This window comes from Ascaphus truei, chromosome 18 (assembly GCF_040206685.1).
Source record: "Ascaphus truei isolate aAscTru1 chromosome 18, aAscTru1.hap1, whole genome shotgun sequence".
In the NCBI taxonomy this organism is placed as follows: Eukaryota; Metazoa; Chordata; class Amphibia; order Anura; family Ascaphidae; genus Ascaphus; species Ascaphus truei.
This window is the reverse complement of record NC_134500.1, coordinates 16577898-16603715: the sequence shown is the minus strand read 5'-3', so window position 1 is coordinate 16603715 and position 25818 is coordinate 16577898. Positions and strand designations below refer to the sequence as shown.

The 25818-nt window shown below is 41.2% G+C and overlaps 1 protein-coding gene across 5 annotated transcripts in view; it reads left to right on the top strand.

Annotated features, from left to right (window-relative positions):
- Nucleotides 1-21443, top strand: part of ATOSA (atos homolog A) — a 44862-nt gene extending 23419 nt beyond the window's left edge. For 3 of the 5 annotated variants that reach the window (XM_075575712.1, XM_075575714.1, XM_075575711.1), the window contains 11 exons: nt 539-723; nt 2048-2250; nt 3556-3681; nt 4890-6378; nt 7857-7973; nt 10533-10612; nt 12613-12712; nt 14551-14709; nt 16748-16816; nt 18129-18325; nt 20634-21443. In XM_075575712.1, coding sequence (XP_075431827.1) covers nt 539-723; nt 2048-2250; nt 3556-3681; nt 4890-6378; nt 7857-7973; nt 10533-10612; nt 12613-12712; nt 14551-14709; nt 16748-16816; nt 18129-18325; nt 20634-20787 — 2879 coding nt within the window. In that variant the 3' untranslated portion in view covers nt 20788-21443. Of the gene's footprint in view, nt 1-538; nt 724-2047; nt 2251-3555; nt 3682-4889; nt 6379-7856; nt 7974-10532; nt 10613-12612; nt 12713-14550; nt 14710-16747; nt 16817-18128; nt 18326-20352; nt 20487-20633 lie in introns of all 5 variants that reach the window. The other 2 variants (XR_012788925.1, XM_075575713.1) reach the window with 2 other exon arrangements.
- The last annotated feature ends 4375 nt before the right edge of the window (nt 21444-25818 follow it).

Below are 25818 nucleotides of genomic sequence, written 5' to 3'. Positions count from 1 at the left end.
GTTGTGCATGTGCCAGGTTGGTTTTGTGAAATCCTGGAAGTGCTAATACAAGGCAATCAGAGTTAAAATCTTTCACCTCTCTCATATGAGTACATTCTGCTACTCATATATTTTAATGACCCACTGCAGAAATGTGATTACAGTTGGTTCTTGCATGTTATGACATCCTAGTTTAACAGTATTATCTGTTCGCACGTAAAATACTCTTCAAGGATAGAAATGGTTAGAAGTAGCTATTTTATATAACATTACATTCAGTTTATGCAATATCCGGTTGTAGATGCAGTAAAGTTAAACAACGTAACATAACGTCACCAGAGCTATACAAAATACAGTTTAACGTCATTTCTTGTTGGGTTGTTGTTACAGCTATAAATTTGCTTCGTTTCCCCTTCCAGACAGGAATGATCTGTTTGGGAATTTCCAGCAGGTGTTCACCATATTACAACGTCCCAGATTGTCTGTCGGTGCGGGTTAGGCTGTTTCCTCCCAACATGATGTAATACTGTTTAATATCTGCCTGTTTTCTTTGTTGTAGACTCCATTGATGAGTTCTTTGAGTATGACGCAGAGGAGTTCCTGGTATACCTTGCTTTGCTGATTACTGAAGGTCGAACACCAGAGCATTCTGTGAAAGGCCGAGCAGAAGGCTTTCACTGCCCTCCAGCAAAGTCTAGTCAGCCCGGGCCGAGTAAGCATGAATGCAGTGATAAGTTGCCACAGGTACGCATACAATATGTTCCAATATGAACCCATTTTACCCATCCGCTTTAGCTCACATTGTTGCCTTGGAATGGCACTTGACATCGCATGGGATGCTGCTGCTGCTGCTGCTGCTGCTGCTGCTGCTGCTGCTGCTTTGCCACAGTTCCATGGGTTGGGGGTTCTATGTTCCAGTAAATCCAGTGCTGGATGAAGCTCTCCCCAATGCGATATCCAAATAAAAGGACGAGAGCTATAGAAGTATGATGGTCCTTGGCAAGATTATTCAAATTGAAAATGGTCCGCAAAGTGTAAATTCAAAGATTGATTAATTCACCAGGCAACTGGCCAAGCCAAAAATTGGCGCCAGTATTGTGATAGTTCACGTTGGCTGAACTGCTACAAGATTTCTGCAGCGAGTGGATGGGAAATGGATAGTTGGAGAACCCCACCTTTTGTGTCCCTGGATATTTCCTTTTGACACTATGCATCTTTCCTTCACTTTAATGTCAATTAAGTCTGCTACTTTGTTGGCACCACAAAAAGAACAGGGTAGAGTCCAGCTCACACACACTTTAATGCTTCTACATTCACTTAGTTACATATACAGTTAAATACCCATGGCCAAATAAAGATCTGCACACACATTTTCTTTCCCAGCCTTGATCTTTAAATTGCTTGCCTTGGGATTAGGAACACAGCAGAGGGAAGAGCAGACAGTTGGTGTTATGGATTCTGCTTTCTCAGCAGAGACCTAGGTTTTGTTATAAAGGGTGGGAGAGCGGAAGAGTCACCCACCACCCACCACAGGAGACTTTGGGCCATAGAAATGAGGAAGTGTGTGTGATCTCTATCTATGATGAGGGCACTCGCGTAACCAACAGAGTTATTGTGTACATACATAGATACATACATATCTAACTGAATATAGAACCGGTGGTGGGAAGTCAGCCACTCGCAGGTCTTGTGAACGCAGAGTTTATGTGGACTATTTGAGGTCACAAGATCTGCGGGTGTCTGACGTAAACCACCATCGCTTCCATATATATACCTAGAGATGTGGGTCTGAATTAACAAGCACAAGAAAAACGTTCCCAGGAGCAAATAAAAGAAGCAATAAATAATATAAAGTACATATTATAGTGTGTGTATAAAAAATGGTGTTTGCACGTGTTACTTTAACTGAACTAAAAGCTGTTTTTAGTCAAGTTTACCATCTTTCTGCACATAAACATTGTGTTTTCATGTAACGTTATTACGGTTGCTCCCCCTCTTTTAGCCCCACCCCCCCCCCCAAAAAAGGTTCACTTTCTATATTGTGCTTATTCTCTTGATTTCTTTTCAGTGCCGCCAAGCTAGAAAAACTAGGTCTGAGGTGGCCCTTCTGTGGAGACGTAATATTCCTATCATGGTTGAGGTGATGCTGATTCCAGACTGTTGCTATAGCGATGAAGGGCCAAGCACAGAGGGGGGCGATTTAAATGACCCTGCAATGAAACAGGACGCGCTCTTGCTGGAGAGGTGGATCCTGGAGCCTGTTCCCAGACAGTATGTTTACGGTGGCAAAAACCGTCAGAGCTAAAATAAAGTGTTGCTAATTAAGAGTTTGTGGGGAAGTGTTGCTTGTAGCTTTTATGGGGAAGAAGATGCCTAAGAGTCAAGATAACATTGACAAAATTGTTAATATATAAAGACCAAGAACAAACTTGTTTAGAAACCATGCCAGAACCACTGAGCGAAGCTGTCTTTAGGACATCTTCAAGTGGCTGCTGACAAAAGTAACATTCTTTGGCTCATTTTAAAGCTATAATAAGGATTCAGGAAGAAGTATACACACGTCATGGTATCAATAGTTGACTTGTTAGAAAGGATAGTCACCGTTCTTATACAACTTGTATACCATAGTGCAGGGGTGGGCAATTCCAGTCCGCAAGGCCACCACCAGGTCCGGTTTTCAGGATATCCCTGCTCCAGCCCAGGTGGCTCAGTCTTTGACTGCCACAGTATCATCGTAGCTGGTATAATGATGAGCAAGTTCTCCGGAATTGCTTTAACTTCATATTTGTTTGGATTATTTGCAGCGAGAATTTTTTAATAGACCAGCAGAAGAGGACTTTGTAGATATAGTTGTATGTGAGCTTTTTAGGCGGCAATCGCCACTATTCTCTTCCTCCCCGCAACCCCCTTTATTAATTAATTCGAAACATTTATAGAAACAAAGTAATACTTTAGTGAATAGAACATTTCAATAATGATCTAATTCGGTGTACATTAAGATTTATATAAAAACATCAAATATAAGCCGTGTTGCGGCTGTAATGATGCAGTTTGCTTTGCAGCATCTGTTCTTTAATTACAAATGAGTTAAATGTCAGGCATGATTTTACTGGAGTGGGACTTTAGCCGTCGGCCATTTCACCGCGAGGATAAGTAAGGGGTTACAGGGGTTAACTTTAGGGTAAGGGGTTAAGGTTAGGGATGTTGGGGTTAACGGGTTAGTGTAAGGGGTTAAGTGTTTTTAGGGTAAGGGGCCTGATTAGCATAAGGGATTAAGGGGTTATGGCAAGTGGGCCTAGGTTAAGGGTTTTTAGCGTAAGTGGTCTGATTAGCCGTAAGGGGGTAAGGACTTGCTTTTGCGGTGAAACGGCCGACGACTAAATGCCTGCGGCTGGTCGGTATGCAGCAAGATGGCCGCGCCGAAACGTCCTATACTGTGATCTTACGGCCTGAAAAACATCTTGTACTCTAAGTATTGAAAGGGTCATTTAGTCAAACTGTACAATTTATGCTACAAGTAAAACAGTTTTTTATACATTAAAGAGACAAGATTTTGTACGGTCTCTGTACTTTTAGGAGTGGAGATCGATTCATTGAAGAGAAGACCCTGCTGCTGGCTGTCCGCTCCTTTGTTTTCTTCTCTCAGTTAAGCGCCTGGTTGAGTGTGTCTCACGGCGCTGTCCCACGCAACATTCTGTACCGGTAAGTTAGAGAAAACTAAACGTTCTAAATACACTCCAAGATAGTATGCAGGCAGTAAGCACGCTCATTTTGTCAATGTGGATCATCCGGCTAGTTAATAACAATAGTATTAGATCTCAGAACAAAAACGGGTGCTTGTTGCAGTATTTATTTAGTTGGGAGAATATTTCAGTTGCTAAATGATCTTGATACGTTTCTGCTATAGGCTTAAATATATTCGGTATGTTGGGAGGTATGTACACATCACAAATGACAGGCACTCTAAACATTTGCTGGAGCAGATAGAGAAGGTTTTCAGATCTTGAAATGAAGAGTCGAGGAGTTGTACAGGAGCCAGAAGTGACTTGTGATAATTGGTAGTTGGAGTAATAAGTAAAAAGATGGATATAAAACACTAAATTCACCTTGGGAACAATTTAACAAGAACTTTTCACTGTGACATCACATAAAAGGAGGGTGATTTTATAAAGGTAAACTTGCAGCGCAGACTGTGTCCAAACTGCAGAGACGTAGTGTGCATGTGTGTATACATACATGCATACTTATATATATCATTATCAATGTATGCAGCGCTTCACAGAATGAACACAATGTGTATAGAATGCAGGAATAAATGCACTGAACATAAGAGTAAATATTGGGAAAAAGCCATACCTGCTCAAAGAGCTTAAAATTATTATTGTTATATCAGATTTATTGTATTAAAGGCAATCTGGATTCATACAGATAATCAGACAGACATCCTTTGTATGGGAACAGCCCAGAAGGGTAGACTTCAGGTAAAGTGCAGAGGACTTAATCCTTACCCTGTGCTCAAATTATTATCGCAGTACCCTTCCATTTCTTATTTGATTGATAACATTCTTATCACCAAGAGGCTAAACCATATGTTGGCATGAGATTGTGGTTTTGTCCTTTCTTCTTAGCTGAAGTAGCCGTTTTCGCTTATCTGTTCTGTGCACACGTGTCCCATTAGCTCTAAATGTTCCCCACTGTTGTCCTGGCACACTCTAAATGTTCCCCACTGTTGACCTGGCACACGTCCCTTTTTTATTTTAGAAAGTAAAAAAATCTGTTTAATGTTTATTTTATTTGGGGATTTCGTTGCGGTGGTTCCTTACTGAACAGTTCAGGAAATTCTCAAGATATAACTGTTAAAATTAATGCATTGAGCAGTTCTTATAGTTCTGTTCTGTGTTTGCTTCTAGTGTGAGTGCAGCTGATGGAGAGCTACAATGGAATTTTTCCCATTCACCAACTGAACATGTGTTTCCTGTTCCCAACGTATCACACAATGTAGCCTTGAAAGTAAAAGTCCAGTCTTTGCCTAGACAATCCAATTATCCAGTATTGAACTGTAGCATCCACAGCAATCTTGGCTTCTACGAGAAGAGAATGCCTCCACATGAGCAGCGTGTCACTAAGCCACAGGCTCCCTTAGACATTGGGCAACGCAGTGCACCCAACTCTCAGCATACATGTAGCAAGCAAACATGGACTGTTGCACCGGAAGGTTTACTGCACTCCCGGACCAGCTTAAACCTGGATCTTACTACTCCTGTTAGAAATGTCAAGGTGCTTTCTAGCGAGAGTAATGGGTATGACATTGGAACACCGCCATCTAAACTTCAGTGTTACAATGTGCTAAGTGACTCTAAGACGACGCCACAAGAAAAGTCTGTTAGAAATTTTAAATCGTTCTCTTTGGTCGATTTACCCAGCAGCCAACATCCAAGCCAGTCCACGGAGGCAAACCCTTTGATAGGTTCTTTAATTCAAGAGCGACAGGAGGTCATAGCAAGGATTGCCCAGCATCTGCTTCAATGTGATCAAACAAACTCTTTCATTACTGGCCATTCTTTCAACGTGCGTGAATCCAGTTCTATTAATTCCAAAGTGTTCCAGAACCCCTACGAAGAAGAAAACAACATCCAAAAGAAAAACAAGGAAACCCCCCTCCCTTGTACCTCTAGTTCCGATTTCACTGTAACCACAGACAAACAAGATAGAAAAATAAGAACAGCCCCTGATACCCCCATAAGTTCTCCAAGACCCAACCCTGAAATGAAAACCTCTCCAAAGCCGCAAGCAAGAAGGAAACTTATTCTGGTTCAATCCACTGAACCAGTCTGCAGCACATTTCAAAAGTGTCGAAGTAAAGATGATTCGTCTGCAATCCCGCTGTCTAGCAAAGAAAATAAATTCAATCTGCCAGAGAGAGGAGAGGTTCTCCAGGACCAGCATATCGAAAAAGCTGGCAACCAAGGAACCGTTAATCACGTCTCAAACTCTAACAACACAAATGACAAAATTTGCACAAACAAACAAACTCTGCCAGATGGAAAGACCTACACGGACTGTTCTCACAATAAACATCTAGATAACTCCAAAAACTGTACAAGAAAAGTAGGGGCAATGAAAACGCCAGGAATTTGCCAAACGCCGGAGGTTACATGCAACGAAAAGGACACAAGACAAGCACAAGGGTCGGACCACAGCAGTCAGCTTCTCAGCATTGAAAATCACGTCCACAAGGACAGAGACAGTTTGAAATGCAAAGAAACGCAAGAGAAACTGAGGACTGTCCATGACGAGAATGAAGACCCAACAAAGTGCGACTGCTGCCCGCAAGGGCCAAGGAAATGTAATGGAAGAGGTTTGCCAAGGTGTGAACGATTAAAGAGTACAGACCAACAAGTAAGTATTTGTACTGAATCATTCATTTAAATAGGTCCCTGATTTGCACCCATTGTCGTTAAATGCATTACAATGCCACAGTCTGTTTATTTGACATGGTGTCGCTGGTAGCATCGTTTACATGCAAAAAAACATTACATTTAGAAGTCTAGAATAGATGAATGAGAAACTGTTGTGACATCCAAGGAACAGTATATCCCCTTTGAGTTCCAAAGATAAGCTGTTCTTGCTGAGCACGGGATGAAATTAAAAGCCTATTCTCTGCACTACTGTGGAAAGGTAGAATTGCATTTACTGCAAAATGGAGAACTCGGTAGCATGGCGAGCCGCCACGCTAGACAGGATGTATGCCCCTGACTACATGCAACTTGTGCATAACAAAGTATATTTCACTTTTTGTGACGGTTATTGAAGGGGTCAAAAAGTTGTAGTAAGATAGTGTCCTACATGAAAAAAATGCTGCCAAAAAATATGTATTTGTATTAAAGTATATGTATACAAAAGACTATAAAGTGTAATATACAAAGATCACATACAAATTCATAGATCAGTATAGGCAAGACATTAAAAGAATGCGTTCTGTGAAAAGGATCTGGCTAACACCCCTGGCAAAAAGGAAACAATGTTTCGACCCAAAACTAGCCCTTTATCAAGAGTCTGATAACTTCAAGAAGTTTGTCAAAAGGGTGCGCTATTGTTATCTTCCATAGGAACAGTGTTTCAGCAACCAAGATGTGAGACTTATCTCCATATGGTTCATACAAAACATAACTAGTCTGAAAAAAAGTGGCTCTTATAGGAGGTTGGAATGGTATAAACATAACAAAAACAGGCTTATTTTACACGGTGTGGTCCACTTTTTCTTTTCAAAGCTCTTGCCAAAATATTGAGCATTATTTGTCAATTGTCAAGTAGTATCTCTCTTTAAATAAGCAACCCCTATGGGTCTGTTAATACATTATTTTCTTACTGTATTAAACCAGCCTTAATATTTGTATTTCTGAACAATTCCACCTATAGAGATTCTTAGGCCGCGCTTCTAGTGCCGGCGACGCGACGTCGCCCGAAAACAAATACATTGCCGCCGCTAAGCGCACGCAACAGCAGCAGAGCGACGCCGCGAAAATCTGAAGCCGGCAAAATTTGATTTTTCAAGGGCCGTCACGTCACTTGACGGCTCTTGAACAAATCAAATTGTCGGAATCCCGCAACCCCGCCGCCCGGCGGAACATAACTTTCGGCGGTGGCGACGGCAACGGGTGACGTCACCCGCCGTGTCGCCAACGACAGCACTATAGGCACGGCCTTACACTTCATAGTTTGTCTCTAGTACTCCCAAAATAATTGTTGTTTTATTTTTAAAATTCTTTATTTTGATTTACAGCCACCCCTCGTCGTCTGCGTTTTTTATGCTTTGGAGAAGCATAAGACATTAGATCAAAATACATAACAATAAATGGCTCTCTGTTACTTTCCAGAAATCAGTACCACAAAGACACTGTAATATTTGGAAGAAGCAAAGTTTTCGGTCTCTGGATGGGATCACGACCAAGGCTTTCCACCCTCACACTGGTTTGCCTTTACTCTCAAGCCCTGTAAGTTGTTGCACTCGAGCAGTATTTGTCTGTAGCAAACTTTTACTTTTCATTTATAAAGCAGCCGTCAGTGCTGTTCGCCATTTTTTTTAGGGGGGTTGCCCTTCCCAAGCTGTTTTATTTCCGATATTTGATGCTTGTTTCAGGAGATATAAACCAGGCGTGGCCAACTCTTGTCCTCAAGGGCCACCAACAGGTCACATTCTCAGGTTATCCCTACTTCAGCACAGGTGGCTCAGTCAAAGACTGAGCCACTGATTGAGCCACCTGCGCTGAAGCAGGGATATCATGAAAACATGACCTGTTGGTGGCCCTTGAGGACGGGAGTTGGCCGCCCCTGATATAAGTGTTTGAAATATCAAAAGTGCGGCAGGCTCAAATGAAGCTCTTTCCACAGCCCAATGCTATCTAAAAGGTTGCCATGGTAATCTCCAAAGCGAACTGATTAGAAAACACAAAGTACATTACAATACAAAATAAAAGAGCAGGACATGCCACAGGCAAGCTACTAACATTATATGAGTTCAACTCATGCAAGCTTATGGATGGGAGGGGGATTCTACACCTCCAGTGTGTGTTTAGGTTACTGCGAACATGCTCAAATAAAAACACAATCGGGTCTGTTTAAGAAGCGCGATTTACAATATTTCTGGTGCCAAGTGCATATAAATTCCCAAATGATTAAATCCAGCACCTGCAAGCATAGAGTACCCCCGAGTAATGTAATGGTGGGGGGTGTAATTGCTTGCCAGGATGCTTCCATCCAATGGATAGTCAATTCCTAGGAGGTTTATTGCCATAGAAACCAAAGAACAACCCCTTGAGAATGTTCTGATTATCCTCACTCGTCTGAAATTATAGCAATAAACCTTTTTGCTGTGAAATTCATATTGCCGAATTCTGCTCTTATTTAAAAAAATTAAATTCAGGTTCTCCTTTTAATAATTTCTAGCGCATTTAAATAGTTAACACGTGTTTCATTTCTTAGTATTTTTATATCAAATATTGGGGCTGATTTTGTTTGTGACAAAACAGCCAATCGGGGAATTTCAGTAGAAAACGGCTTGATCGACTGCATTGGCACATATAGAATCAGCCCTTAAGTATTTTAAATAAATATTGTATTTTCAGGACAGACCTGTAATGGTAGCGTAAGAAGTGAGGTTTTATTCTGACCATTTTTCTGCAAGGTTTGCATCTGACTCTATACAGAAAAATCATTTAAAACACACCTACCGTTTCAAAGGTCACCCAGGCAAATAACGTTTGGGGTGAAAGTCAGTTCATTTGGTCTTGTTAAAATATTTAACGTCTTTCTACATAGGAACAGTTACACACAGATGCAAACTGCAGTTCTAAACCAGAGTGTGATGCTAAATGGAACAGTGGTAGTAATTAGTCTCGGCAAACAATGTCACAAAAGCTCTTTACAAATAATAGACCACATGCAGGGCCCTTAACCAATTGTGTGTTCCAGGCGGCAACCATTAAGTGGAAACGAGATCTATAGTGTTATATTTTAATATGTTTGTAATCCTGCATTCCAGTATAAACACAAATTGCCTGTTAAATCATTAAAGCTCCAGATCATCGTTACTTGTATTAAACCTTCCTAGTGGCCTGCAGTGCATTTTAGGTACATGTGGTATGGATGTAAAATTGTATTAAAGCAGCAATTCTGCCCCAAAAAATCACTATTCACATTTTTTTTTATTATTATTTTTTAATAACAAATTCAGGGCTAAACTATTATTTTTCACTCTGGAGACCACCTGGACCCCAAGATGCTTCCCAGTTTAATTACGGGTTTTCCTTCATGGGCATTTAAATTGCTGCTCCGCCTCCCCACTCTCCCCCTCCCCCTCCAAGTTTCTGCTGGTCCATGGAACCCGCACGGTTTTGTGACCATTTTGATTTCTCCAAGGAAAACACTTTAAAGCGGCAAATATCACGGGAGTTCTGGCTTGGTTCCGGAGGGCCCCTTGCTTTGAATTCTGTATAAAAAAAAAACAAATCTGTTTTAAAAAAGAAATAACTTAGGCGAGATTGCAGCTTCAAACATGAAATACACCTGTAGGGAGACCGGTTAAAGCGCTTTGAATTTATGTTCTAGGAAATGTTTGTCAATGAATATTTTACCCTTTGTGCAAAACCAAATTGCAAAATACCTGTTAAGAGGTGTACTATAATGGATTTATTTTTTTTACCCTATAGATTTGATTTTAGCGTATTTACATGAATGAATGAATCCCATATACGTATGTCACTCTAAGTTAAAATCAGCATGTTATTTGGTTTTGTGGCATTTGCCAGGATTTAAACAAAAACAAAACTGGAAAGACCCCCCCCCCCCCCCCACCCCCCCTCCTTTCAGGTTTGTGACGAATGTCTTTGAGATGTTCTTGAAAAGCTGATGCAACCCTCCACTTGATGGACAACGTACAGTATGCACGTATACCGCCTTGTTTGCTCATACCTGAATGTACCATGACCTTATTCTGCAACCGTCATTCAAAGCCAGAGTTTTACTAGATGATAGAAACGTTTTATCTTACTTAGGTTCCACAAAGAAAAACACACTCGGGGTATTTTGATCTGGACACTTCATTACTGCAAATTAAAGGTTTATCCTCAAGGAGGTATTTATATATTTTGGTATCTAAAGCTGTATTTCGGTGTGGCTGTTAAATGTACAGTATGCAATGATGTATCTCCATTCCTCTGTAGGGTAAAGCACACATTGAAGAATGGAAAGAGCACATACAATGAAATAAATAGTGCACTAAACCTATCTGTGTAGAGCATTGGTGGGCAACATGCGGCCCTCAGGGACCTCACCTGCGGCCCCCAACCAATGGCCAACCCAACAGCCCCTTCTCCTCAGTGCAATGGGAGCAAAGTTGTTGCTGACGCGGTTCGTAGCTTCTCACTCCCTCTGCTGCTTAATGACAGTTTGCTGATAAATACAGTACTGCTCCTCTCCTATACAGCCCTTTTGAGTGCTCAAGAGCCACACATGCAACATGAAGTATATAATTTGCCTACCACTGGTATAGAGCATGAATCAACCAGTTTGTTTTTATCCACAGGCTGCTCTAAACTTTAGTCTAATCACTCTTACACTATGACGTTCCCACACCTTGTACTGACCCTGAGTCCACCAAATAACCCTGCTTTGGTTTTAAGTTATATCAAAACTTGGTCACCAATTACCAGACTTGCAGAACCGTAACTCGTTAACATACCTGTGTCTCGATACAATGTAATGTAAATGGTTTAGCCGTAATCAGATTTCATACATGCTCATTTGGACTTTTCCATTGCAGCTAAAGAAAGGACCTGTTTGTGGTCTTCAGATACCCATGTAACCTCCTTTTTAAATAATCCTATTGTTTTCGGTAAGGATATCGGAACGTGCAAAAATCTTACATTATTGACACCTACAGTATTGACAAAGAAGTACAGTGGGCACTATTGGTACATTTGCATTAAGATTATAATTGGGTTCATTCATTGTGGGGGGAAAACAGGTGTTGCTTTTATTTACAAAGAAAGTGTCATTTTAAAATAATTCCCAAATTAAAAATTAATCCATGAAATTAGTGCATTACACATTTCAACTTGTATTATTTTAATGACTAAACTTCTGCCTTACATTTTCAGGAAGGGGCATTTAAATGGCAAATGTATGTGGTTGCATGATTAACCTCTTCACTACCATAAGAGCCTGTAATGCATTGCAAAGCAAAGTGGGGCAGGTCTCTGATAGTGAATGAGTTTACATAGGTACACTGAGCTGTACCTCTGATTTACCACCAATAAACGATGTGGCCAGCATTGCACATAGTATCACATTAAAAACTTTCAAACATTCTCAAGCCAAGCTTTGAGTGGTGTCAGTTCTAGGCTTGACGCTTTATAGTGTTGGCGGTCTGTTGGCATAACCGCTGCCATTTCCAGGTCACGTGATCGCTTCAAGAGCGATCACGAGACCAGGCCCCGGATGTCGGATGTGGAGGAGGTCCCACTTCTGCACACCCTAGAAAATGCCTATGATGTACCTGGCATGTCATAAGGGCCTCTGTTGTGCCAGATCCCATGCCATACCGGGTATGCCTTTAGGGTACTGGCTAGAAATGGTCAGAAATATACATATTAACGTAGTAAATTGATATTTTCAACTCTATCAAGTTCAACCTTTGTAAAACTCTAGTTGAGCAAGATACTCATACTATATTTATAGTTATATTGATGCAGGTCAAAAGAATACCCCAGTGAACCTTCTGACTTCAGTATTGCACTCCCTGAATCAACGCGCTTTCGATGTAACTTATTCAGCACATCGGTGTATACACATTTCCCTTCTAACATTTTCTTAAAAAACAAGTAACATCTAAAGCATTAGAATAAAAACAGATGAGACTATAAATAACAAACCCCTAAGAACATGGAATTAATTGCCCCAAACTGGGGTTAAGGTCCCCTGTGTCCTTTTTGAGGATTATTTTGTTACATACATCCAATTAATGTTTCTATCTAGTCAAATCAAGTCTGAAAAATGATGGAAGCATTTGTCAAGTTTGGATTCTTCAATGCCTGCAATGATGATGATTTCTCTCATTTTTTTCCCCTCTAACAGACTCCATCTCTGTGCGAGTACAGACGATGATACAGAATCTGTAGAGAAACATCTCGGCTCTTCACGTGCTCTGTGTCTTAGCCTCCTAGGGAACTTCGAGGTACAACTGCACGCTTCACTCTAAGCAAATCTGCTATTTGAATCTCATTTTTGCCATTATAATTGCATGCCAAGCTCGTGGTTTTTACAGTTTCTGTGCTTTACATATGGAAATGCTTGTGTTCAAAACCGGTTTAACACAGCAGCAGGTTGCAGATACCAGCAGAAATTAGACATAGGTGCAATCCCGTCTTACATTGTACTTATATTTTATTTAAAGGAATAATTGATTCATCAAATGTTGTGTAGATGACAAAATAGCTTGGGGCTCAATAGAGACAAGTCCTTTTAGCCTTCCTTATGCTTTTATTTGTTATAAAATAATTTTGTTCTAATAGAGTAGCTGAAACCAAAATGTAAGAGATATTGACATTTTTATCTCCCCCCGTCATGAACTTTGTGGTATGTACGTACGTACCAAAGGATTCGGTCGGCGCTCCATCACCAGTGCTATTAAAACAATTGTGGAACAAAAATATGGGGAAAAAATATAAGAAGAAAAAAAGGGGTGCAATAGCAGCCCCTATATTAAGATACACTATACTTCTGGGTACAGATGCTCAGACACCGGTGAGGACTTGCTTCTCTCAGTCCTCTATGCACACTCTTCTTCTCCAAAGTCCAGGGGGGCAGGTGTTACAAAGAATGCAGTACAGGGAATTATAATACAATAAGCGCAGCAAAATTAGACAATAGGAAAGAAAATCCCTGCCCCGAAGAGCTTACAATCTAAGTGGTATAATGGGAGACTTACAGAGACAGCAGGTGAAGGAATAAGTGCTGTAGATGGCAGTGCTTGGTCACAATGGTTGGCAGGAGTGACTGTGGGTGTGGGATATTAGCCATGAGTGCAGGCTAATGGGATGCTTCATTTTTGAGACGAGTTTTAAGGATAGCCAGTATTAAATTAGATCGGTTAACACCATTTCTAACAATGAAAGCGTAAGGAAGGCTAAAGGACTTGTCTCTACTGAACCCCAAGCTATTTTGCTATCAACAGGACAACTTGTGACAACATTTGAACTGCCTAAGGCAGGGGTTCTCAACTCCAGTGTTCAAGACACCCCAACAGGCCAGGTTATAATGATATCTCGGTCAAAGACTGAGCCACTGATTGTGCTACCTGTGCTGAAGCTGGGATATATCCTTAAAACCTGATCTGTTGCGTTTGAGGATTGGAGTTGAGAACCCCTGGCCTAAAGTAATTCGCTAGTTAATGATCTGCAATGAAACCGCGCATGCCTCGATTTACAATACATTTTCATTTCACTGTAAAAGGCGCTTTTAAAATGGGCACGCCTTTTCCCAGCATTCTTTGCGACACCAGCATATCAAATGACGGCGCTGGGGCAGAAGCCGCATGTTTAAGCTGCATAGACCACGAATGTGATGTGACCAATTGAATGACTATTTCAAGGCGCCATTTGACTTAACCAATTTCAATACACTTAAATAATGAATACGATATCCCAGTGTAAATGGCGAGCTGCTGCTTTTTAACATTGCCGTCAGAATCACATTGTCCTCCAAAATGGTGACCGGCTCCATCTTAGATGTAGTAAGTCTTACCCAAGTCTCTCTTATTCTCCGTGGTGAATGGTGTGCATGTTAGACAGAGTGGTTCCACAAGGCTCCTCAGCTTTAAGTAGAAGAGAAATGTCCACAGCACTCAGGAATCAGCTTCTATTCCTCAGAATCGCATTGGGAATTATGGTTTTCTCATTTTAGCAATACACTGAAATGTCATGTGACAGAAAATTAGAAGCCTCAAAGTGTTAACTGTCTGTGTTTTCTATATAAATGGTAAGTTTTGAATTGATCACAAATCTCTTTCTACAGGAGTCTGTCCTGAACTATCGCTTTGAACCTCTGGGCAGTGTTGAAGGTTTTACTGCAGAAGTTGGGGCTAGCGGAGTCTTCTGCCCAACGCACATGACCCTGCCTGTCAAAGTGTCTTTCTATTGTGTTTCAGATGACAACGCTCCCTCGCCATACATGGTAAGCGTCTCCATTGTTTCAGTGAATATAACATACATTAAGATTTCTTGCTAAAAGGACTTAATTAGCTTGTTATGACCAACTAGTTCAATTAACTTGCCCAGTGCATTAATGTGAGCAAATATTATAAAAGGTGGAAGGGCTGTTGGAGGAACATGCATGCAGAGTGCAAAACAGCGGCCTGCCATCTTCCAATGACAGGCCTATAATGGTACATTGGAGCTCAAACCCACCTCCCAGTTCTATCAGGCCAAAATCTGCTCCATTGTGACTTCCTGCCAGACTCCAGCAAGACCGTGACTCCTATTCTCTCCAGCGTACATGAAGTGGTGATTGACAGAACTGCAATTGCGCTCCCCATACTCCCTAGTCAAGAGCCACGTGACGGGCTCCGGCGCGTGGCTTCCCTCTTCTTGCTCTCCCCTTCGGGCCACACAAAGTGCCCAGTCGTGTGTGTGTGTGTGTGTGTGTGTGTGTGTGTGTGTGTGTGTGTGTGTGTGTGTGTGTGTGTGTGTGTGTGTGTGTGTGTGTGTGTGTGTGTGTGTGTGTGTGTGTGTGTGTGTGTGTGAAGTGATGAGTCACTGTCAAAGAAAAACCCTGTTAAGCTGTATTACCTTGTTAAAAAGTTATTAAAACTTGTAAAAACTGGCAGCCTTAGTGTAAACAGCACATATAGTCCAGTGTCTGTGTACATGGGTTCCGTCTGTTCAAAGCACAGCTATAAAACTGCAGTAACCCTTTGTTGCTCAGAGGTGCGTTGTCTGGCAGTGAAGGTGTTACTGTTCTTACATTGCAGCTCAGATTGCTGATACCTTGAAGGTACTGCGGTTGCAACCTCTCGTCTCCATGTTTCTCCACCACATTTTCTGACTTCATCCTCCCAGCTTTCTTCTGGTCGTTTAATTTCCCTTGGTATCCAGTCGATTTACCACCCCTATCCAACAATGGTCATTTATTCTTGTGCTGTGTCCAGCCCACCGCCATTTTAACATCTTCACCCTTCACACGATGTCACAGACGCTTGCTCCCGAACCTATGTCTCTTTGGGTAATACCCAGCATACATCTCTCCATACTTCTGAGTTGCGAGAAGCTTCTGAAGTGTCTTCACGTTTAGGGTTCAAGTTTCACATCCATACGTGGCAGGATACACTGGTTGAACACATTCCTTTTGAGGCACCGTGGAAGGTTTCCTTGCAAGATGGTCTAGTTTATCCAATTGCGCTCCATCCCATTTTCATTCCCTGATTTGAATGTAAATTTGTTAATATCCAAAAAAGCTGTTTGGAGACAAACTGTAAACCTGCCTAATATAACTTTGGGGGTGTTTGTGCCCACTTATTTAATGTGATATAAAGAATGTGTTCACTTAATGTTTGCTTTACTTATATAATAAACATCACAGCTGCAATATTTTGTGTGTGTGTGTGTGTGTGTGTGTGTGTGTGTGTGTGTGTGTGTGTGTGTGTGTGTGTGTGTGAACATATACACAGGGCTCGACAAATGCACTCGCCCCAGGAGAGTCTTATCGGCGGCGGGGCGATGCCACATCTCCCGGCATTCTCCCGTGTCTCCCCCTTGCAACCCCCGTCAAAATGGCAGTGCGGCGTCATTTGCCATGACAACGGGACGCTACGTGACGTCACGTAGAGTTGCGCTGCCATTTTCATGGGAGTTGCAGGGGGAGACACGGGAGAATGCCGGGAGACGCCGCACCACTCTGCCGCCGGTAAGACTCTCCAGCGGGTAAAGTGAGGTAGGTGAGAGAAGGAAGGGGGTTACAGTCCGTGGAAAAATAATATGGGGGGTGGGTGCGCCCTACGTATACATATATATACACCATTTTGGGTAGCTATGTTGTTAAACTTAAAGCAAATGACACAACCGGCATTCCATTGCTGCTTCCATTGGGATATGAGAAATGAAGACCATACAATAATATGCTTAGATACAATATGTTCAGATCAAGATTCAGAAATGGTTAAATTCCACCTGATTATTATATTTTCCTAATGCGACACTTTTTCTTGCCTTGTCAGGGTAATATTACACTGGAGTCTCTTGGCAAAAGGGGTTATCGTGTACCTCCTACTGGAACCATACAAGTGGTATGTCTAATTTTCTATGCAAATCATATTTATGGGAATGATTACGTTGAATCAATTATTTTATGCTTGATTAATTTAAAAAAAAAAAAAATCCTCAAGAACATTTCAAACTAGTAACATAAATTGATAGTGAAAGACACAATCTCAACTAGCAACATAAATTAGAAAGGGGAAAAAAAATAAAAGTACCCAGTCACGTAACGCATTCTTTTGCTTCGTAACACGTTCTTTCCCGTATCATCATTTCTACTGAATAGCTTTTCAAACGTATGTTCAAATGTCTAACTGCGAAACGGCCCAATATGAAATAGCACAGAAAATACTATACGTATTGCATTTGTTAGGGCGTTGAGACGAGGAGAAATAAGCAGAACCAAAGTAATCAAGAACGCATTATAAAGCCGTTTTTAAAAAAAAAACAAAACTAAATTAGCAAAACAAGTGCAGACTGTCCAAAAACGTTTGACTATAAAACGGCAATCCTGCCTATCGTTTTTCTTTTTTGTAAACTATTGTTTTTTTTCCCTCCATATACTTACCGTTTTAGTTGCCAGTATTTTACTGCCCTATATGGAAATCAAAATGGCCACCAAATCTTGCCAGCTCTGCACGCCAACAGGAAGCCGCTTCATCATCAGGGGGGATGACGTTACGTCTTCCTGTTGGATAACCATTTGATTTTCTAAGTAGCAACACCGGTAACTAAACAGATCAGTATCTCGGGAACCGGGTGGTCCTCGCACATAAAAAATAGTAGGTTAGCTCTGTGGCACCCCACGGTTCGAATGATGTTTAAAAAAATAAAACCCTTACTGCATTTCGGCAGGATTGCTGTTTTTAATTATGCCGTTTGGTTTAATGCTTGAAGCTCAGGCTGTTGGACTGTGGGACCACTCAATGCAAGAGCTATCATAGGAAGGGAGAATGAGAACACACACAAGGTTCAGCAGCTTTCTCAGGACTGGCTCACACATCACACATACAGGAAATGTGTTCTGTTTGTGCTGCTTGCTAATGGCATGGCATTTGGTTGAAAATAAGTCTTACAATGTCTTTCCATTGCTGCTAAATACTTTGCCCAGTTGAAAAAGCAGAGAGCAAGAGGGGGTGTAGACCACACACGTTGAAACCCAGCACCTCTCACACTCCTACTAAATCATCCAAAAAACGTTTATGATGGGGCATAAAAACCTTTAGCAAAACCCTATAATTAAGTGTGTGGAACTCAACTCTTCACATGGAGGAGGCAAGAAAAAGGCTCTCTTGCCATTTTGGTGCATCATTATGTAACAAAATTGACGTTGCTCCTCAGACCTTATTTAATCCAAACAAGACTGTGGTGAAGATGTTTGTCGTGAAGTACGACTTGCGGGAGATGCCAGCCAGTCACCAGACATTCCTGCGGCAGCGAACATTTTCTGTTCCCGTGAAGCGAGAGAGGAAGGGAGACGTCGGCGAGAAAACCCTGCAGACCGAAGACCGGACATTGCGATACCTCATCCACCTGAGGTATAACCTCTCCTGTTTCTGAAGTAAAGGGGATGGGTGCTGCAGTATACAGCCGCTTAAAGCATCTTTCCATTGCACTCACTGGGACATTTAACACAGCCACTGATATTCAGTGGGAGGAAAGAAGCTGTCCCCTACTGCAAGTATGAACATGTTGGGTTTGATATGTTTGCGGAGTGGGGGATAGATCTATCACGCTCCTGAATAATGGATTTAGATCCAGGAAAGCCTCTGGTCTGTCTCGGATGTAAAAAGCTCCTGCATTTCATGGAAATAATTAGGTAATTATTTAATTGTTTATTCTTGTATAGCGCTGCCAGTGTACAAAGCGCTGTACAGAGACATTTTTACAGACCCTGCCCAGGGGAGCGTACAATCTATGATTTTAGTTCCTGAGCTAAAGTGACTTGCCCAAGGTCACAAGGAGCTGACACCGGAATTTAACAGGTTCCCCTGATTCATACGCAGTGTCATTTTTTTCGGAGTCATTGTCTTTCCACACTGAGCCGCTCCTTCAACCCTATACAATACAAATATACCTGGGTGCAGATTATAACATATTCCATTATGTGCCTCTTCCATAACTCCTTTCCCAAGACGAATGCCAGGATATGAAATGCTAAAGCTTGTCCATCTGTTACCCCCTTTTTTTTTTTTTACAGCATGGGAAGTGAGGAGCCCCGATGTTATTTTTAGCTCTGGGCATATAAACACCAGTGTATCTGCCCCTCCAGGGGCAGAAATAATAGTAGTTTTTTTCACTTTGAAGTGCTGGCCAAATTACATTTTTAGGCTACAGCATATTCATTTGTATTTCCATCCCTGTCAATGAGAGCAGTGCCCGTCTGGTACAGAAGGGATAAGGTAGGAGGTCCCATGAAATGCCTCTTTAATGCTTATGTGAAAGTGAAATATTCAACGTTATTGTGCCTCCTTTGCAAGTTTTGAGCAAACCTTTAAAGTAAGGGCGTTAGGACTGAACATGAATACAAAAAAATACACTGGTGACACCAATATACATGCTTGGTCTTCAAGGTCAACTCAAGGGCCTTTCAAGAGCTTCAAGATGTAACAGGCCATGACAAATCAAGATTGTGTCTGAGCTGTCCCAATCTGTTATGTTTTTATGATAATTGTATGTGTTAACTCTTTACAATGTGCATTGTGTACTACATTGTGTTACATAGCTCCACAATTAGGAGTTGTTTTCCAAGGGAATACGAATCTGGGGTGCTGTGGAGGCAGAAAGTCCTTCTGCCTTGTGTAGTAGGCCTATGGTGCTCAACTTCAGTCCTAAAGACACCTCCAACAGGTCAGGTTTTAAGGATATCTCAGCTTCAGCACGGGTGGCTCAATCAGTCCCTGCTTCAGCACAGGTGGCCCGATCTATGGCTGTCTTCGATTGAGCCACCTGGGCTGAAGCTGGGATATCCTTAAAACCAGACCTTTTTGTATGGTCTTGGGGACTGGAGTTGACAGCATCAGTGTCTCCAGTTCTGCTTTGTCATGAAAACACAAATGACATGACATTTTTTTAAATCTGACTTGAGATGCTTTAAAAGGCTTTACAGCGGCGGTTCCCAAACTTTTTTTTTTTATCTTGTGTCCCCCTGCTATAAAATATTTGTTCAGCGAACCCCTAATTTATTACCCTTATTACCTACTCACCAAACTATTGCTAACAAAACGGTGTGACTTTTCCCAGGCTGTATAGTGTCCTGAGCTTGTGAGGGGAACACACACGTAATAAGACCCCAAACTGCACCACACTGTGTGCAGACAGCATGGGTGGTATAGCTGGGCGAACTTCCAAAGTCACGCCCCACAATGCTTTGCGGCTGTGAATGCAAAGCACTGTGGCAAGCATCTTTGGAAGCTCCTGCTGTAATTGAACGCTATACCACCCACTCCATGGTGCAGTTTGGGGCCTTACTAAGTGCACAGTTTCCACACGCGATCAGGAATCCGCTATGCTGCTTGGGATCCACCATTACAGATTATTTTTTGTGCCCAACCCCTTCTTGCAGACACCTGGGGGTTACTAAACCTCATATTTGGGAACTGCTGCGCTAGGGGATCTGGCTGCCTGCAACCCACCACTGCCTACTTTTATTAACCATGCGATGTCGAGTTGTCGCTAGGAGGAGAAGCCGGAGAGCAGGTAATAAGCCGTTACAGAGGCCCCGCGCTCTCCCCCCGCCAATCGGTTAAATGTTGTGGGGAAGCGTGCGGGGTTCGGTTCGGCGCGCCCTCTCTGAGAAAATGGCGCGCCCCCCTGTTCTAAACAATTCCTTTTTTCTCCTTTTAGGTTCCAGAGTTCCAAGTCTGGAAAGATCTACCTCCACAGAGATGTGAAACTCCTCTTCTCTCGAAAGTCCATGGAAGTTGATTGTGGTGCGGCTTACGAGCTGAAATCTTACACAGAAACGCCAACAAATCCCCAGTTTTCACTCCGCTCTTGAACAACCCGCAGGAGAGAGAATGTGTGTTGACTTGCGAAACAATAAAATGAGCTTGGTTACATGTTGCAAAGAGAGGCCAGGGATGGAACTGTGGTCTGAAGCAAACCATCTCACACACACAGTGGACCAGTTGCTAAGAAAATGTTCTTTAAGATGCGCTCTGTGTGTTTAATGTAGACTGGAAATGAATACAAAAGTCCTAATCCACGTGTTCTCAACTCCAGCCCTCAGAACCCCTGCAACAGGTCAGGTTTGAAGGATATCCTAGCTTTGGCACAGGTCGCTCAATCAATGCCTGCTTCAGCACAGGTAGCTCAGTCTTTGACTGAGCCACTAATTGATCCACCTCTGCTGAAACTGGGATATCCTTAAAACCTGACCGGTTTGGGGGCTGGAGTTGGGGACACCTGTCCTAATCCATTTTTTTTCCTTTTATGTAATACCACTTGATTGAATGTGTGCTGCATTAGCAAATTTTCCTGTTAGTTTAGTGTTTTACACCTTTTATTTTGGTTATTTAATATTTAATGTTTCATTTATTGCATTAGTGATGTTTGTTTGTCTCCGTGTTTCTAATGTAGCACAAAGCCTATGTAAAATCATACAATGTATTTTTGACCGTAATATTGAAATCTAAAATATATACAAATCTTTAATCCTGTGTGATTTTTGTTTGCTTTAATATCCATTTTAATTTATGAAGTTAAAAAAAAAAAAAAAAAAAATATGTTTAAACACTTAAAACATATGCAGACATTGACTTTTATTGCATTCAATGTACTTTTCCACCCAGATACATTTTACTATACAATGCTAAATAATTGCAAAACGTGCTATAAAACTTTTTCATAAAAAAAATAATCTTCGTGTGTGAACAAGCACAGAGAAACTACAATTTAAAAAAAAAAAAAACTACAAAAACTCACATCAAATGCACTATATTGTAATTTTTCATTTATTCCTCTTGCTTTTTTGCACCTGGACCCAGAAGGAAGCCAGCGGAGATCAGAACGATCCAAATGTAAACGAGCAGTCAGGTTAATTATTAGGAACTTGTGTGTGTGTGTGTGTGTGTTTAGTCTGTACAGACCTCGACCCTGCGTAGTTGTGGATTCCACGCTAGAATAGCGTATTCCAAACAGCTGATCACCAGATTAATAGGAGGGTAAACCCTTTGGTTCAGTCTCCTATTGCTTTGAGGGCATATAAAGAGGTAATACCTTCCATCCTAGACCAGCCTTGATACTGCGTAGTCGTGGAGTCCACTCTGAACTGGCATCTTCCAACAGCTTGGAGAATGTGAAATTCTTGGATGGTTCTTTCGAGGCAACTGAGAGTCTCCGTGGATGTAATGGGTCACGTGATCTATGGCCACTCTTTGCTGCTCCAATAACAACTTTTATATCCCCTCAAAACAATAGAAGACTGCACCTAAGGGTTTCCCCTCCTATTAATCCAGAGATCAGCTGTTTGGAAGATGCTATTCTAATATGGACCACACGACTACGCAGGATCAAGGTTGGTCTGTACGGAAGGTTAATCGCCTTCATATCCCCTTCCAGAAAGAATAGTCTGCATTTAAGGGATTTCCCTTTCACTAGTACGGAGGTAAGATACAGAACTGGTGTCATAACGTTTGGGACTTTATATTTGGGTAGAGAGAATATCTTGCAGGGTTAGTTCCCTGTATCCCTGCTAATTGACTGAAAAAACTTGTACTACGAATTATTGACCGGATTTTTAGATACAGCACCGTGGGACAAATTCACATTCATTACCCATCTCCAACAGGAGTTCAAGCACTCTCCATACAATTTCCACTATCCAGTGGAACTTGAAACGTTGATCGTTTGGTCATTGTTTGCTCGTCTATTTTTATTATTGTGGTTCACGTTTAGTTCCACATTTATTCTTCCTTTTTTAATATGTGTACAATTGTTCACATTACATTAGATCTATTAAATGTATTTCTGATATCATTGGAGATGAGCGCTTCTATTTGGTGTGTGTCTGTGTCTGGACAGACTAACCTTGACCCTCTGTAGTTGTGTCCACGCTAGAATAGCGTCTTACAAACAGCGTGTGTGTGTGTGTGTGTGTGTGTGTGTGTGTGTGTGTGTGTGTGTGTGTGTTAGTATATATTGGTATCACTCTGGTTAGGAAAGGGTGTTGATCTATTCCACTGGCTTCTCAATCCTAGCATCAGATTGCTAGTGTATATTTTTATACAAATATACAATAGAGTTTTAGCTGCAAGAACCCTGCTCCTTCTAAGGTCATAGATACAATCTGTCCATGACATTGTAGAGATTTTCCTGCCATACAACCAAGCTACCCCATGTCATTTAAAATTAGCTAGTTGGTGACATACTGTATGTGGGAGAAAATAGGGGGTCCGCAGTGGTAAGATTCTTAAGATAGTGAAAATGTAAGAAGCTGGAATGTCTTAAGTATGCTGTTAACCACATGATAGTGATTGGCAACCTAAGCATAGGGGCCCCAGTGTCTGTCACATACACACAAGTGGCTGCTTGTGCCTTACATCCGTCCCCAAAATGCTGTTTTTGAATTTGATTTTAAAAAATGGCTTATCGAGCATTAAAGTGTCTTTGTACAAACGGTGATTAGAATATTTACACACTGAGGCCAGATTCACTAAGGGTTGCTAAGCTTTAGCACATCGTAACCACATTCAAATAAATAGGAGTTCAGGTGTGCTTGACACACTTTAGTGAATTTGGGCCTAAAACTACCATACACGACAATTCCTTTGTATAGTAAGATGAGTATGATTCCCCCGCAAAAAAACGCTTGTATGAAACACGTTGCTGCGTTAGATAATGTGAAGAGAGACTTGGAAGTTTCTGGATGACATTTAGTCAGTGATTTATAATATTACTGATTCATCTCATCTGTTTGGTTATTAATGTTTAGCCTGCAGATCTGAAAAAAAAAAAAAACACCTTACAGTTTTTCTCGAGACCAGACCAGTTAATGTTCTTATATAGTGCTAAACGTAAGCATTTTTTTAACAGCACTATTCAAACCATAAAAAGTGAAATAACAATGACAAAATTAAATGCCAAGTATCCCTGATTCAACTGTGTATTATTATTTTTTTACATTTGACCACCTATTAAACAGCTCAGTGACTTTTGATCTTCAATAAATCATTTTCATTCAGTCTAAGACCCATATTTACTAAAGGGTGCTACTCTAGCACACCCTAACTCGTATTCAAATGAATGGGAGATCAGAGGTTCTAACGCTTAGTACACTTTAGTGAACATGAGACTAATGGTGTTGCATCTGTGCTAAACACATACTATGCATTAAAATCTGGAAAGCAAATAGATGACAATATTGTATGTTTGGTTTTTTTGTTTTAAATTGACCAGGATAGATATGATTAGCGACACAGGCATGGTAAACGTAATAAACTGTAGACCATGTAAAGGTTTGACAGCTGCTGTTGCGAATGTTCAGTGGTTACAGGGAACTTGATGGGAATACAGTAACCTATCACAGAAGTGTTATCAAACAAAGGGATATCCAGTTTCTCTACTCCATTTAGGGAACCTGATTACCGAAATATGATCCGAGGAAGATGTCCGTGCATCTAAAAACATGCTGATGGGTTTCAGAATGTAGAAATAACTGGTAGGCCCATATTCATTAAAGGGTGCTAAGTTTTAGCACATCTTCATTCCCATTCATTTGAAGAGGGAGTAATAACCCTTTAGTGCTTTTGAACCATAGTGCTAGGGTGAAAAGTGGTACCTGATTTCAGACATGTTCATATCACTGATTGGATGTACGACATGTTTAGTATCACTGGCTTTTTTGAGGCCCATGTATCAAAAGAATGTCAGCAATTTATATTTGCAACTTAAATTGTTGTGCAAAAAAAAGCACCCTTAACAAAATGCATGTAATGTCTGTATATACAGAGAGAAATTATTTTACACAAATATTCATACATATACACATTGTCACATAGCATATATAGCTTAACCTTAGAACTGTCTCAATAGGTTTGGTGCAATAAGTATCAACATTTTTGTTGCATATCATTTAACCACGTGCGACTGACAGACAGAAAACTCCAATGCAATGTGCCGATCAGCTGCGCAAATGGTAGAAGGTGATGCTCTGCGTGCACGACAGAAATGTGGTTTAATAAATCGATGCCGTGGAAGATTGATATCTCTATATTGTAAAGTATCCCAGTTCATTTAGGTCCTTTATGATTAATGTACATGTTCTAGACTATTTTGAACTTTTGACACTTTTATACAGTAGATCAGTTTTTTCCCACCTTTACTCCGTGGAGCCCTAGGCTGACATATTATTCGGCACAACTCAATATTTTTATATTGCCATGTTTAATAGTTAAACGAGGATCCTGGCCATATTCTGGAATAAATTTTCTATATACAGGCATACCCCGGTTTAAGGACACTCACTTTAAGTACACTCGCGAGTAAGTACATATCGCTCAATAGGCAAACGGCAGCTCACGCATGCGCCTGTCAGCACGTCCTGAACAGCAATACCGGCTCCCTACCTGTACCAAAGCTGTGCGCAAGCGGGGAGACTAGAGCCTGTTACAAATGCGTTATTTACATCAGTTATGCCTGTATATGACGATTTCCGTACAGTACATGCATAGATAAGTGGGAAAAAGGTAGTGCTTCACTTTAAGTACATTTTCGCTTTACATACATGCTCCGGTCCCATTGCGTACGTTAATGCGGGGTATGCCTGGAATACAGAAAGCTTTTAGTTTTCTTAGAGCAGTGTTTTTCAACTTGGGTTCCCCGGGCATCCCTAAAGGGTTCCCTGCAAATATCCGTTAATTTGAAAACTATCAAATACAGAGAAATGTACAATGCATCTGATCACAGAGCTGCTATTAGAGATGGTTGCGAGTTCCTCAGAATTAAATTAATGACCAAAAAAAGGATGGAAACCAGCGATTGTCTTGTTACCTACATACGATGCCTCAGTGTGGTAAGTAAATTGGAACAG